We start from the raw sequence: 14,093 nt of genomic DNA on the forward strand, positions 1-14,093 counted from the left end.
AATTCTCAAGTGAACCAATTTCATTGAGGTTATCCTACAAAGATTTCACACTACAGGCTGACAGGGTGTTTTTTGTTTGTTTTACTCTGTTATATGACACTAAACAAAATCCAAGGAAGGGTGCTAACAGTTCCTCTTGTAGTCGATCTCCATGCTGTATGAAAATGGACCGTAAAATCTCCTCCTGTTCAGCCTCCAGCATTTCAATTTCCTGATGGAGCATCTGGATCTCGTCCTCATATTTCTGCTCCATGATCTTCCTCAATATACTAAAAAGCAATTTATGAAAATACATAGAGAGAAAAATTACATGATATATACATATTAAACTTAATAATTTACATAATAACTAGTTTCATGTAACGGCGTTACGTCATTTAATTACAAAATAAGGTAACACTATTTTACAATGTCATTGTTACACGTTACATGTAGTTACTGTAGTAATAACTATAAATTATGAATAATAAATTAACCCTAAACCAAACCCTCATCCTAACCCTAAACCTATAGTAAGTAACGTTACAATTATAGATAATAAACTAACGTTACATGTCATCATTAAGTTACACTTCGTAGGAGCCAAAAACGCTTTAATTTAATTACAAACCGACAGATAATCCTAACAGCTATCTATATGTTAATTATAAACCTTTATATAGTTTCATAACTATGTTTTGTTGTAAATCATGACAGGAGTTCGATTTGACAGATCAAACATAAGCATCAATCAGAAGAGATTTCACTGAGGTAAACAGAAAAATCAAAACTTCTGGTACAAATCTGTTTGTTATTATGTCCTATATGGAATTAATTCTTCGTGTAGAACTTACATCAATCTTAAAACCGAATGTTTAAAGGAATAAACTTACTTTAATGTGTTTCTGAAGGTAAACAGTCCGACTTTATGATTCTGACGGATTCAACTATATCCCGCGTCAAAGCGGATCATACCAAATGAGACTGCAGGGGTGAACCATGTCCAAAAAACAGCCTAAAACATTTTCATATTAATCTAAAGAGCATTATTATGAGGTTACGTTTTTATAAACCTATTAATTACTGCGTATAATTCATTTTTTATAGGAAAAAATGGAAATTTGCCTAATATTGCTAATCTTCTTTCGGTGAGTTTATTTTGCAAATGGAACTTTCCATAACGTTGCGTTACATTCCCAAACGGAACCAAAAACACGTCCATGGTGTCACAGCGGAACAGTTACAGTGTAACATCGGTATGTACATGTGAATCTTTGGCACGATCGTAAGTGTGTTTGAGTTTATATTAATACTTTATTCTGCCTCGCGAAATGTTTTAGGAACTATTTAACTATGACATGTTAAAGTATGGCATGGGGAAAATTAAGATCATACAGTATGAACTTCTGTAATAATCATATGTTCACGTGTCTCATGTTTTTAAATAATTTGAAAATTGTTGTAAGTGAACTGTATTTTTACAGTGCAGTTAAAACAATTATTTTTAATGAAAAAAATCTGCTTACTTTTGTGTAGAAGGCAAAAAGTAATTGTTATACTGATATACATAGTCCTAATCCGAAGTTTACATACCCTTGCAAGGTGGTTATTATATATAATATTTAATAACTTATTCATAATATTTAATTATTATAATTAATATACAATCTTTAAAGTAAGAGGGATAATTACATCCATTACATCCATTGTTCTTGACAAAAATACTTCAGGTAGTTCTTTTGCCTTCCAGCATGCTCTGCAAAATGCACATTTGATTTATTTCCCACAATGGTTTTATGATATTGAATACAGCTGTGTCACTGTCAAGTCTTTCAGATTGTACACAACTGTATACTCTGTGCATGTATCTTTTAAAGTCTGTCTAGATGTGGACTTCTGTATGGTTAGTAATGTGTGTTGGTACACTGAAGGGGTTGGTTGCGTGACATCTGGCCATGAAGCGATTGTACATCGGCGGTCTCGGCCACACAGTGTCTGAGAAGGATCTCAAAGACAGATTCGGAAAATTTGGGGATGTGTCAGATGTGGAAATTATCACCAGGAAAGATGAGCACGGTAGGAACTGATGAAAACCAAATTAAATTTGTCTTTTAAATTCAATAAAATGGTTTAACTGATTTGAATTTATTTATTTACATTCACTGGGTGGGTACACATTCAGTATATTGAATATTATTCTGTATTATTCAGGTTTTGTGCAATATCTTTGTGATTTGTTTGCAGGATCTCCACTAAAGACATTTGGCTACATCAACATAAACATCACAGATGCTGAATACAAAAGATGTACATGCATTTATCTAACATTCAGTTTTTCTTAAAAGATGTTCATGTGTCATGCAGTAATTTAATCTGTGCTTTTGTTTTGTTTTTTTTCATACAGGTATTGGCATCTTAAATAAATCCACATGGAAAGGTGGAACCTTGCTCATTCAGTTGGCAAAAGAAAGTTTTCTACATAGGTAACAACTTTTTTTAACTAATAAAGATTGGTTAAAGTGGTTGTTTGTTTGTGCATGCATGTGTGTGAATTGCTATATTATATATTTGTGAATTGTTATATATCCTTTAATGTTTTGTTTTTTGTCAGACTTGCTGAAGAACGACAGCAACTGGCTGAAAAGATCGTCACCCCAAAGATCGACCCTCAGGAGAAATTAGTGGACTCACTTAAAGCAGCAGGTGTTGAAAATTTTCACATGAAAGCTGCAGTTCCAGGAACAGAAATTCCTGGACATAAGGTCTGTCTGTAATTTTCTTTAGCTCAAAACTTTTGTCCAGTTGTAAAAATGAACTGTTGCTGATTTTACATGGGTTTTTGTGTTTCTCCATTCTTCCAGGATTGGGTTGTGAGTAAATTTGGCAGGGTCCTTCCTGTCCTGAATCTCAAATGTAAAGGAAAGAACAAAATATCCTTTATGTGCTACTATTCTTGTGGTTTTCAGGAAGATTTATTTAAAAACTGCAGATATTCTTGCATGTGTAGAAGTGCTTTTTTGCTTGGTGGAAAAACTCATTGAGATGAGTCCATAATTTATAACCAGCAGTTGCATTTTCCAAACATTTTTACATTTTATCTGGCATCTTCACTATCTTATCTACTCAGATTTTTTTTTGTAGTGCAGTGTCATCTTTTTTTCAAAGTTGTAGATCTGTGATCATAATAAAGAACAAAATGTCATGTTTCAGAATAGTTTATTATCTATCTATCCTTAACTCTTGAGTAGGTCTTCAAGTATGATCCATCCAAACACTGCCACAACATCAAGAGACTGGAGACTGCAGACAACATCATGTCAGTATCTAAGCTGACATGGGAGATGGAAGGTGGAGATGATGAAATCAGTAAGAAAAGGAGAGGAGAGTTTCCACAGCAGAAGCCACGTCCCAAAAGATCTAAAGTAGACTTGAGTTCATTTCTTAGCAATTTGGCTCAGAGCAATAGTATTGATGCAGCTGACACTGGTAACAAGAACAGAATGGTGTTCCAACAAAACAGACTCCCCGCTACAAACACAGGAAAACAAAGACCTGTTCTTAAAAAATCAGTTTGTGTTTTTGACAATGATGCTGACTCTGAAGACGAAATCAGGATGTTGGTTGCTCAAGAACTTTCGACAAACACAAAACAAACCTCTGCAGAGGACGAGGACGACAAACTGGAGGTGGTTGGAGATGATTTTGTCGTTAAATCGAATGCTTTCTGGGGTGGAGTGGAACAAGATGGCGTAAAATCGCTACTAACTTCTTCAAAAGAGGATGAGGATTACGATTCTGCTGACACGGATGAAATACTCACCCAGAGAAAGACCCAAAAAACACAAGCTAGCCAAGATTCTCCGACAAAATCTAAAAATGAGTCCTCATCTGAATCTGACAGTGGTAGCGATGATTCTGATTATGAAGCCATGATGGGGAACTGTACCCGCTTAGATCTCTCCCTGGCAGACTTGGAGCAGCTAGCTAAAAATGCAGAGGTGATTTCAGATGATGAAACTGTAGAAGAACCTAAAAAAGAACTCAAGACCCCAGGAGCGCCATGCAAAAGAAGAGGTATCAACCCTGAAGATATTCTCGCTTCGCTTCTTGGAGACGACACCCCTGACAAAAAAAGTAAGAATCGGGTGACCAGAGTATCCCTTCCAGCTTTCATTGGAACAAAGGATCTCTTTGAAGGTCCAGAGCCCATCCTGAAAAGAGTCACCCAGAGTATTGACAGTGAATCTCCTAAAAGACTCAAACATGACCTGAATGTGAAAGAACGAAGCATCTCAGAAGATACAAGTCAACCGCAGTCTTCAAACCGGCCATCTGAACAGAAACTCTCCTGTTTAAAGGAACAATCAACCTCAAAGAAACTTGAGAACCAATCATCAGAAAATGATTCTTCTAGTGATGAGTCAGAAAGCAGCGAAGAAGAAGGTGAAAGTGCTCAAGTCGTCACAAAATCTTCAGCAACACAACCGGACCTAAACCCTAAAACCGAACTGAAGACTGTTAGCTCTAACATTGCAAACACCCCAATCAAACCCGAGCAGACGAAGATCTCCAGATCATCCAGTAGTGACTCAGAAAGCAGCGAGGAGGAAGATAATGAAGATGGTGGTGAAGTCTCTGCTTTTAAACCATCATCAGCGACACAATCGATAAGAACCAACGCTGAAACCGAACTGAAGACTGTTAGCTCTAACTCAAACAACCCTATCAAACCCGAACAGACGAAGATCTCCAGTAGTGATTCAGAAAGCAGCGAGGAAGAAGATAATGCCGAAGTCTCCATTTCGAAAACATCCTCAGCATCACAATCGATAAGAACCAACACTGAAACCGAACTGAAGACTGTTAGCTCTAACATTGCAAACACCCCAATCAAACCCGAGCAGACAAAGATCTCCAGATCCTCCAGTAGTGACTCAGAAAGCAGCGAGGAAGAAGATAATGCCGAAGTCTCCATTTCGAAAACATCCTCAGCATCACAATCGATAAGAACCAATGCTAAAACCGAACTGAAGACTGTTAGCTCTAACATTGCAAACACCCCAATCAAACCCGAGCAGACGAAGATCTCCAGATCCTCCAGTAGTGACTCAGAAAGCAGCGAGGATGAAGATAGTGAAGATAGTGCCGAAGTCTCCACTTCTAAAACATCCTCAGTGACACAATCGATAAGAACCAATGCTAAAACCGAACTGAAGACTGTTAGCTCTAACATTGCAAACACCCCAATCAAACCCGAGCAGACAAAGATCTCCAGATCCTCCAGTAGTGACTCTTCTAGTGAGGAATCGGAGACTAGTGATGATGAAGAGAAGTCCAGACCTCAGCCAAAAGATTCCAAACCTGCTGATTCAAAGAAAGTTCAGGAGAAAGTTGACTCGCATACTACAATTCTTCACTCAACTGTCATAGATGCTAAGAAACAACAGAAGGACAACGAGAAACGTCTTGCAGCGCTGGAGCAACGACAGAAAGAGACTGAACAGCAGAAGAAACTCATTCAGGGGGCTCTTTCTAGTGTGGTGAGTAGAACTAGTCCATAAAAGCTTCCATCGTCTGAATACGCTTCATATAAGGAACAGGCTCAACTTTAAGTAGGAATTCACTATGTATCAATACCATATTGGTTATTGGTCTGTTTTAGATTTTAAATTTCTTTTTAATTTAGCAGATATAATCGTGGGCAGCTCTCCGACATGTAGCGTGATTGCGTTTCGGGTGACCGGAGTTCAAGTCCCGCTCACGGAACTTTCCTGATCCCACCCCCCTCTCTCTCCCACTTCACGTCCTATCTATTCTACACTATTCTATTGCAATCAAGGCAAAAAGGCCCAAAAATAAATCTAAAATAATAATTTAGTAGTATTGGTCAGTTGAATTATTTATGAGTATTTCCCCAACTTTTTGCATTTTAGATGAATTTTGTCACTAAAAATACTAAAAACAAAAAACTTTGTCATCTTTAAAAATATAAAATATTCTTTTTTCATATCGTACATTATAATGTTGTGACACTTTAATTCACACGTAGAATTTAAAGAAATTAATTTTAGTTTTTAGTCTTTTATTTTAATCAGACAAAATATTGTGGAATTTTAATATTGGCCTTTTCCATATTTTACATCATTATTCATAAATTATACAGAAGAAAAAAAGAGAATTCTTGCGCAGTTTTAAAGCTTGAAAAATTATTAATAATAAAATAAAACAATTTACGATCACATGACATCAGCTTACAAATATTGTTTGAAAAGTTGTGTGACGGAAACTTTTTTTTTTTTTTACTTTTTTGTTCATTGATTTCATTGTTGTTGTTTTTTTGTTTGTTTGTTTTTTGATTGGCCTGAATTTGAACATCATTGCATCCCTAATTTTAAAGTCGTTATTCTTCGAAAATCTAACTTGAGTTTTAAGTGTCGCAAGTTTTTAGTGTCACTAACTTTTTCAGGACACGGTGAAAGTGAACAAAGGCAAACACATTGTGTTTGATTCTGATGAAGAAGAAGAAGAAGAAGAAGAGGACAAAACCACAAACAAACCAGAAGAGCAACAAAGCAAGAAAAAAAGTATTTTTGAGGACGATTCAGAATCCGATGATCAACAAACGTCCACATCAAAAGAAAAGGCAAATATGGACCAAGATAGGAATTACAAGTTTATCTTCTTCAGCTCTGAGTTGTTCTTCATGTTCATTGTATTTATTTCCATCATAATTCTACAGGAGAACAAAAAGTCAGATGGCAACAAGCTGTTTGACAGTGAAGATGAGGATGATGGCGCTGAGGATGACCGTTTCCAGATAAAACCCCAGTTTGAGGGCAAAGCTGGACAGAAGGTTGGGATTGAGTCTCTTTCACGATGGAGAGATTTTCTTTAGTTTGTTTGAATTCTCATTCATCTTGCTTCTTCTTTTTTTTTTTTTTTCCAGCTTATGCAGCTGCAGGCTAGATTCGGAACTGATTCGAGATTCCAGATCGATTCGAGATTTCTGGAAAGTGATGATGAGACTGAAGATCAAGGTAATTTATGATTTGTATTTAGGCTGTTATTGGACCTAAATGTGGTTGATACAAGAATTATTCACCGGTTTCAATCTGTTAAATTTCAGGTGCAGATGCTCCAGAAAAAGATGAAGAAGAACTTCTTGAAGAGAAAAAGAAAAGTCTAGACATCCTCCAGAGCATTTTAAAAACCAGCATACAACCGCAGAACACCAAAAAGAGCAAGATATTCAAGTATGACTATTTAAATGTTCTTTCTGCACACATCTTGTTCTCTTCATATGTTTGTAAAGAAGTTTATGTACCTTGTTTGGCCTTCCAGAGATGTTTCGGGCCTGCATTACGACCCAACACAAGAGGAACATGCCACATTTGAGTCTAAGACGGAGCCGGCGAAGAAAGAAAGGTATTACATGAACTCGTCTCCTAATTTTAGTTAATTTGGCTCCTCATGATGTCATTTAACATTTGCGTTTTTGGTGTCGTTCAGTAAGGCGGAGAGACGAAAGAAACGTGAAGAGGCTGAAAAACTCCCTGAAGTCTCTAAGGACATTTACTTTGAGGTGTCGGCAGATTTAAAGGAGGTCTTCGGAACATCCAAAGAAAACCAGGAAGAGGAGGAGCCGAAGGTTTCATGGGACAAAGAAGCAGAAGAGATTGAAGATATAATGACACCCATGGAAGTTTCCTTCACTTCTAATGTAGAAGCCCATGAAGACACATCGGGCGGATTCAAGTTCTCCTTCTTTGGCGAGGTTGCTTCTGCGGAGACGACCACCAAGACAGGTGCGTTGATCATTTACATCAAATTTATCTAGTTTCATTGTAGCTAGATTGGTTTTCGCCATTGGTTTATCGGTTGTTTTCATTCAGGATTGTTGTTTATGTTTATTTATGCAGCAGCTTTTTTCTGAAATCACTTTTACCACATGTAACAGTTTCATGTAAAACAGCTGTATTTTTTGGTCAATTAGACGACTACAAAATAGAGACGTTAAAAGGAGCCAAGTTCTCTTGGCAAATGGACCCTCGCTTCCAGGACAGCAGTTCAGACGAGGAAGGCGTGGACGAGGTTGAGGAGGACCAATCTGCTTCCGGCAAAATCACAGCGTAATTATAATATGATTTTAAATTATAATTTATTTAATAATCTTTTACAATTTGTGACTTGTAGCACTAGGGATTTATCACTTAAGTTTCACTAGCAACAAAGTGACAAGATCACATTCGTTTCAATGGGGAGCTGACGATTTCTGGCGACAATGACTGTTGGCGACCGGATATAGTTGTGTTTAGCGAAGTTAAGATTGTGCTGCGTCTGAAATCGCGTAGTGTGTAATTAGGTACTACATTTGAAAATACCTTGCGACCGTTAAAAAAAAAATGTTCTGTATAGTATGAATATGGGTAGTATGAATGAAATTTGGACATATTACATCCGCCATGTTGTTACTGTCACGTGACCTACCAGCTTCAGTTGCGTTGCTTCATTTCCATTCATAAATCTTCTCCTGTGGCCTCATGAGATAGTAAAGTCCATCAAATGCACACTTCTGAATTTTGGCGAAAGTAGTATATTAATCTGGGCACTTTTTGCCTAATGTTTTTCGAGTACTATGTATTCAGACATGCTAGTCTTTTTTTACTATATAGGAGGCATGTATTCGATTTCAGACGGAGTAATGTTTGACAACTAAAAGAAGTGAAGTCAGCAGAGCGCATGTGATCCGACACTACTGTTTTATTCGTAAAATGTAACTAAAAATAAAAAAATTATTTAAAACAAAATTAATTACAACTAATCCAAAAAAGATCCTGTAATAAAAGGTTCTCTATATGAAGTGCCCGACGGAACCTTTTAAGATTCGATATAGAACATTTTCTTCTGTAATATTGAAAACACAGATGAAAAATCTGGGATGCAGAATCTAGGTTTAGGATTATGATTTTAAAAAAGTGAAATAAAGAAATACATTAAAGATGCCATCGAACGTTTTTTTACAAGATGTAATATAAGTCTAAGGTGTCCCCTGAATGTGTCTATGAAGTTTCAGCTCAAAATACCCCATAGATTTTTTTAAATAAATTTTTTTAACTGCCTGTTTTGGGGCATCATTAACTATGCACCGATTCAGGGACTGCTGGCCCTTTAAATCTCATGCTCCCCTCCCCGGAGCTCGCGACTCTATAATACAGTGCATAAACAAAGTTCACACAGCTAATATAACCCTCAAATGGATCTTTACAAAATGTTCGTCATGTATGCTGCATGCATGCTTTAGGTCATGTGAGTATAGTATTTATTTGGGTGTTTATATTTGATTCTGAATGAGTTTGATGGTGCTCCGTGGCTAAAGCTAACATTACACACTGTTGGAGAGATTTATAAAGAATGAAGTTGTGTTTATGAATTATACAGACTGCAAGTGTTTAAAAATGAAAATAGCGACGGCTCTTGTCTCCGTGAATACAGTAAGAAACGATGGTAACTTTAACCACATTTAACAGTACATTAGCAACATGCTAATGAAACATTTAGAAAGACAATTTACAGATATCACTAAAAATATCATGTAATCATGGATCATGTCAGTTATTATTGCTCCATATGCCATTTTTCGCTGTTGTTCTTGCTTGCTTACCTAGTCTGATGATTCAGCTGTGCAGATCCAGATGTTAATACTGCCTGCCCTTGTCTAATGCCTTTTATAATGTTGGGATCATGGGCTGGTATATGCAAATATTGGGGACGTACATATTAATGATCCCGACTGTTACGTAACAGTCGGTGTTATGTTGAGATTCACCTGTTTTCTGGAGGTCTTTTAAACAAATGAGATTTATATAAGAAGGAGGAAACAATGGAGTTTGAGACTCACTGTATGTCATTTCCATGTACTGAACTCTTATTCAAGGTAAATTCAATTTTTAATTCTAGGGCACCTTTAAATCAAATGACCAAAAATAGAGAAGATCAAGGTCACTACGCAAATAAGCAAACATAAGTTTTACATACTGTGTAAAAATATTGATATTTGTGATTGAAGTGTTGAACTTTGATTTATATTTTGTGCAGGGAACCAACACCATCAAAAAAGAGTTTTTTCTTTTTCTATCAAGATGACAAACGGTTAAAAGGTGAGACTTAAACCACGTTCCTTCATTAAAGGGTTCATTTATAATCTTGATAACTTAAGATGTTTGTGAACAATTCAATTTTTACAAACAAAAAATAACAACAGCATATCTGATTTGATTATTCATGCCTGTGTGTGCGGTTAAATTAAAATGGGTTATGTTTTGTTTTGTTTTTTATCTTTGTACCTTTTGTGCCTATAAAATGATCTGTGTATGAAACTTTTTTTTTTTCATCAGAGGGGCCGGGAATGTTCTGTAGAAGCGGAAAACTAGGAGACCAGAGGGAAGCCTGGGAAGAGAAGAGGACGTCACTCAGAGATGTACTTGATTTCAAAGTGATTTATATGGAAAAATGGATAATAATGAAAAAAAAAAAAAAGTTAATTTAACTTCAACCAAAGCTAAATGTGTCCCTCTCACATTACAAAAATAAAATTTAAATGCATGTGTATATGACATGAATGCATATTATATGTACATATGATTAAAATGCTCAGTCTCTTAGCTTGAAATAGATTGTGGACTCCTAGTTTACCATATTTTAAATTGGTTATTTGACAGTACTGAAATTTGGTTAGCAGTTTTTATTTCTGACAAAAAGTTACAGCTGTTTGCTTTTCCACCAACAGGAGTGTCGCAAGAAACACAGAGATGCCAAAAGACACCAGAGGCCATCGCTAAAGAAGTCCTGAACAATTTAAAGTAAACAAAGACATTTCTTACAGAAAAAATAATATTGTTGCACCCATTCATATTCTGTTTAATAGCTGTAATTTATTCTTCAAAACAGTGGTATCCAATGCATAGTCCCTTTGTATGATTTAAAAATGTTTTTGAGTGAATAAATGTTGCTTTGTACCACTAGAGGGTGGTGTGATAATACTTTCATGACTATTACAGCAGGCCTCAATGTTTGTTTTCATTCCTCACTCACTTTCTCCAAGCCACAGAATCAACCCACAGAGTTGTTTTGTCAAGGACCAACTTTGTGCGTTACATGTTTGCATGTGCCACAAGATCATTTAGTATGTTCTGCCCAGAAGATCGTGCAAATGTTTAATTAAATGCCAGAACCCTTTTTTTTTTTGGGTTAAAGTCATAATTGCATCTAGTTTCATAGGAAGTTCATCAGCTGCTTTTAACATGTGTGAAAAAGTAATGTTTGTGGGTGTGAAGGTGCCTGAGAAAACTCTTCGGCCTTGTCCTAGTTACCATTTTGGCTAATGATAGTGATATTTGACCCCTAGTGTTTATTCTTACCCTTATCTGCAGACTCAAGCAGTTCCCACTAACTAGTGCAAAAGGGTAACAGGAGCCTTTAAGATTTCTAATTTCTCATTACTTTACTTCTGTGTAAACGTCCAAAACTGCTTATTAAGGATTTCAGGTTAATTATGAAGGTTTTGGAAGGATATTTTCAACTATATTTTAACAATATTTGTCTAATTTTGTCTCTTCTCACACACACACACACACACACACACACATATATATATATATATATATATATATATATATATATATATTAGTAGTCAACATTTGAAGTGGATCAAAAAAGTTCATCAAAGTTGTCCTAAAACCTTCCTCTTAGGACAACTTTGATTAACTTTTTTGATCCACTTCAAATGTTGACTACTATATATATATATATATATATATATATATTACATTTCTATTAGGTGTTGTAAATGGTCACTTTTTTTGCTTTAGCAGTTCATTTAAATTAGAATAGCACGTGTATTATAGCATGTCACACTCTTAAATCGCAATTTTAGTGAATTTCTTTAGTTGCACAAAGTAGTTACACAAGTTCTGGCGAGTTGGCACTTTAAGTTGATTAACGTCAGCCTGTGCAAAGGCCAAGAATGAAACGTTGAATTGCAAAAATCTCACACTGTTATTTTCGTCTGCTGATGAAACCCTTTAATAAATCTGGAGGAAGCGTTTGGCTCTGTCAGGCTAGTATTCAAGAATATTATTGTTCCATTGACTTTGTGTTCGATTGACAGTGGTTTTGATCTCTATAGGCAAAGCAGCACATCCGTAGGTCTGAACCATAGTCATGAATACTGCGTTCTGTGCATAAACAGGACGCTGCGGTTTCCGATTTCACTGTGACATCACAGCTGGTGTCTATAGCTCGTGAAGGAATGGAGCAGCTGTTCTTCAGTGACATAAGTCACTGCCATTTTGTTTTGCTAAAGAACTAATAAGTAATTTTTTGGTCATCAACCTTTATAATACGTATTAACTTGGGGAATTTCTAGACGCGAAAATTAAAAAAGTCATGATGCTACGAAGTTTTGGTAACACTTTACAATAAGGTTTCATTTGTTATTATCATTAATTACCTTCATTAGTTACTAAGAATACTAAGAATAAACAATGTTTATACAGCATTTATTAATCTTAACATTTACTAAAATCCAGAGTCTAATACCTGACATTAACAAAGGTTAATAAATGCTGTAAAAAAAATGTGTTGCTCATTGTTAGTTTATGTTAGTCAATGCTAGCAAATGAGAGCTTGTTATAAAGTGTTGCTGATGTTTGAGTCATTTTTTAGCATGTTGCTAATGCTAAGATGTTGATTGTGGTAGTTGACGTGTCGCCAGTGTGTTTCAAAAGAGCCCACAAAAAAATTCAGAATTAGACTATTGCTTGATTTCATTCTTCAAAGTATGTTTGTGGGACTTTTTTTTTTTTTCACCCTCTTTGCTAAAATCGCAGTTTTGATTGCTAAATAAAGTATCACACCTCTCCTCAACAAAATACATGATTTGAAGAATCATTCATGTGGTATAGAAATGTACAAGGTTCTTGAGTTTCTATATGATTCTGTGGAGACTGTCAAGTTCTTGATGTCACATGTGGGTTCCTCAGGTTAGCATTTTGGTTTGTGTCCTTTAAAGCAACAGTAATGATGGTTTTCTAAAAAGCTAGAAAATACAGTCCTTTGTACGTTAAAATCCTTCTCCAATGGCTTCAGGCTGTAAAACTCCTTTTTGGTTCTACCTAGTCTTTATTTTGAAGAGCTGATCTCACATTTATAGTCCCAGGCACTTTGGGACAGCAACTGTAATGCTAACATGAGAATGGGGGATGGTAAACCAACAGCTGTTAGCCTGTTCATTCTGCATTTCAACATTAATTCAGCACAGTCAAGTTCATTTTCAAAAGTCTCTTGTTTTTGTACCAGTTAACTTCTGTTAGATAAGATTAGCATGCTGTTTGACTGATATGAATGAATGAATGTAGGATGTTTGCATGACAAAGGGAGGCTTTTTTTCCTGAGTGGGGAGGAACCAGAATGCGCGATGGTTTGAAATATTTACACTTTACTTTGTAAATTCCTCTCATAGTGCGAATAACTTCCACGGTTACCCGTTCCTAACGTACTAGCCAGCTCAGAAACACAGAATCACATGGCTAGCCTGCATCTGACTAGAATAACAGCCCATCCCCCAAATGACACACAGACACACATGCCCGCAAGTGTAAACTGAGAGGTTTTACTCATACACTGAGTTGCTTTGGACATTGTGTTTTTTATAAACATGCAATTAAGTTGATATCTTATGATTTTCTTACAGATAATACACCAAAAGGCTTTAGCCTTGCTGGAATGATATTATTGACTTTAGCTGCAGTCTGCAGCAACAGATGCTATTATTGTGCAAGACTTTGCAATGATCCCCATATGCATTTACTCTGAGAAAAAAACTCTGAAAAGTCTGTACTTTTCCATACTTAAAGGTCTTGTGTGTTTTTCACCCCAAACACTCCTCCCTCTGTTCCTCAATCCCACCCCGTCCTGCCCACCAACTTCTCAAAGAGGACTTGTTTGGATCTGCAACTGTTCACAACCAGCGTAGGGGCTCAGATAACATCAGCGTCTTCCACCATAGGATGGGGCTAATATCCTCAACGGCCATTTCAAAGGCCACTTGCTCTCTG

The 14,093-nt window shown here is 36.2% G+C and overlaps 2 protein-coding genes across 4 annotated transcripts in view; one reads left to right on the forward strand and one right to left on the reverse strand.

Annotated features, from left to right (window-relative positions):
* The window catches only part of cenpp (centromere protein P), a 55,240-nt gene extending 54,292 nt beyond the window's left edge, over nucleotides 1-948 (reverse strand). The window contains exons 1-2 of the mRNA XM_067396450.1: nucleotides 873-948; nucleotides 129-269 (exon numbers count right to left, since the gene is read on the reverse strand). Of these exons, the coding sequence (XP_067252551.1) occupies nucleotides 129-253 (125 nt within the window). The 5' untranslated portion in view covers nucleotides 254-269; nucleotides 873-948. The remainder of the gene's footprint in view (nucleotides 1-128; nucleotides 270-872) is intronic.
* Nucleotides 949-1,204: 256 nt separating this feature from the next.
* On the forward strand, nucleotides 1,205-11,511 carry nol8 (nucleolar protein 8). Of its 3 annotated transcripts, none has more exons than XM_067396453.1 (17): nucleotides 1,205-1,264; nucleotides 1,911-2,055; nucleotides 2,224-2,286; nucleotides 2,384-2,462; nucleotides 2,591-2,741; nucleotides 2,841-2,909; nucleotides 3,228-5,519; nucleotides 6,446-6,622; nucleotides 6,719-6,832; nucleotides 6,926-7,016; nucleotides 7,106-7,232; nucleotides 7,321-7,404; nucleotides 7,489-7,784; nucleotides 7,973-8,108; nucleotides 10,075-10,136; nucleotides 10,374-10,456; nucleotides 10,766-11,511. In XM_067396453.1, the coding sequence occupies exons 2-17, from the start codon at nucleotides 1,935-1,937 to the stop codon at nucleotides 10,826-10,828; spliced, it is 4,008 nt and encodes a 1,335-aa protein (XP_067252554.1). In that variant the 5' UTR covers nucleotides 1,205-1,264; nucleotides 1,911-1,934; the 3' UTR covers nucleotides 10,829-11,511. The 3 variants fall into 3 exon arrangements, with proteins under 3 accessions (XP_067252554.1, XP_067252555.1, XP_067252556.1); XM_067396454.1 differs by having other exon boundaries at nucleotides 1,221-1,264; nucleotides 1,857-2,055; XM_067396455.1 differs by having other exon boundaries at nucleotides 1,221-1,235.
* Nucleotides 11,512-14,093: the final 2,582 nt, after the last annotated feature.

Source organism: Chanodichthys erythropterus, chromosome 10 (assembly GCF_024489055.1).
Source record: "Chanodichthys erythropterus isolate Z2021 chromosome 10, ASM2448905v1, whole genome shotgun sequence".
Classification (NCBI taxonomy): Eukaryota; Metazoa; Chordata; class Actinopteri; order Cypriniformes; family Xenocyprididae; genus Chanodichthys; species Chanodichthys erythropterus.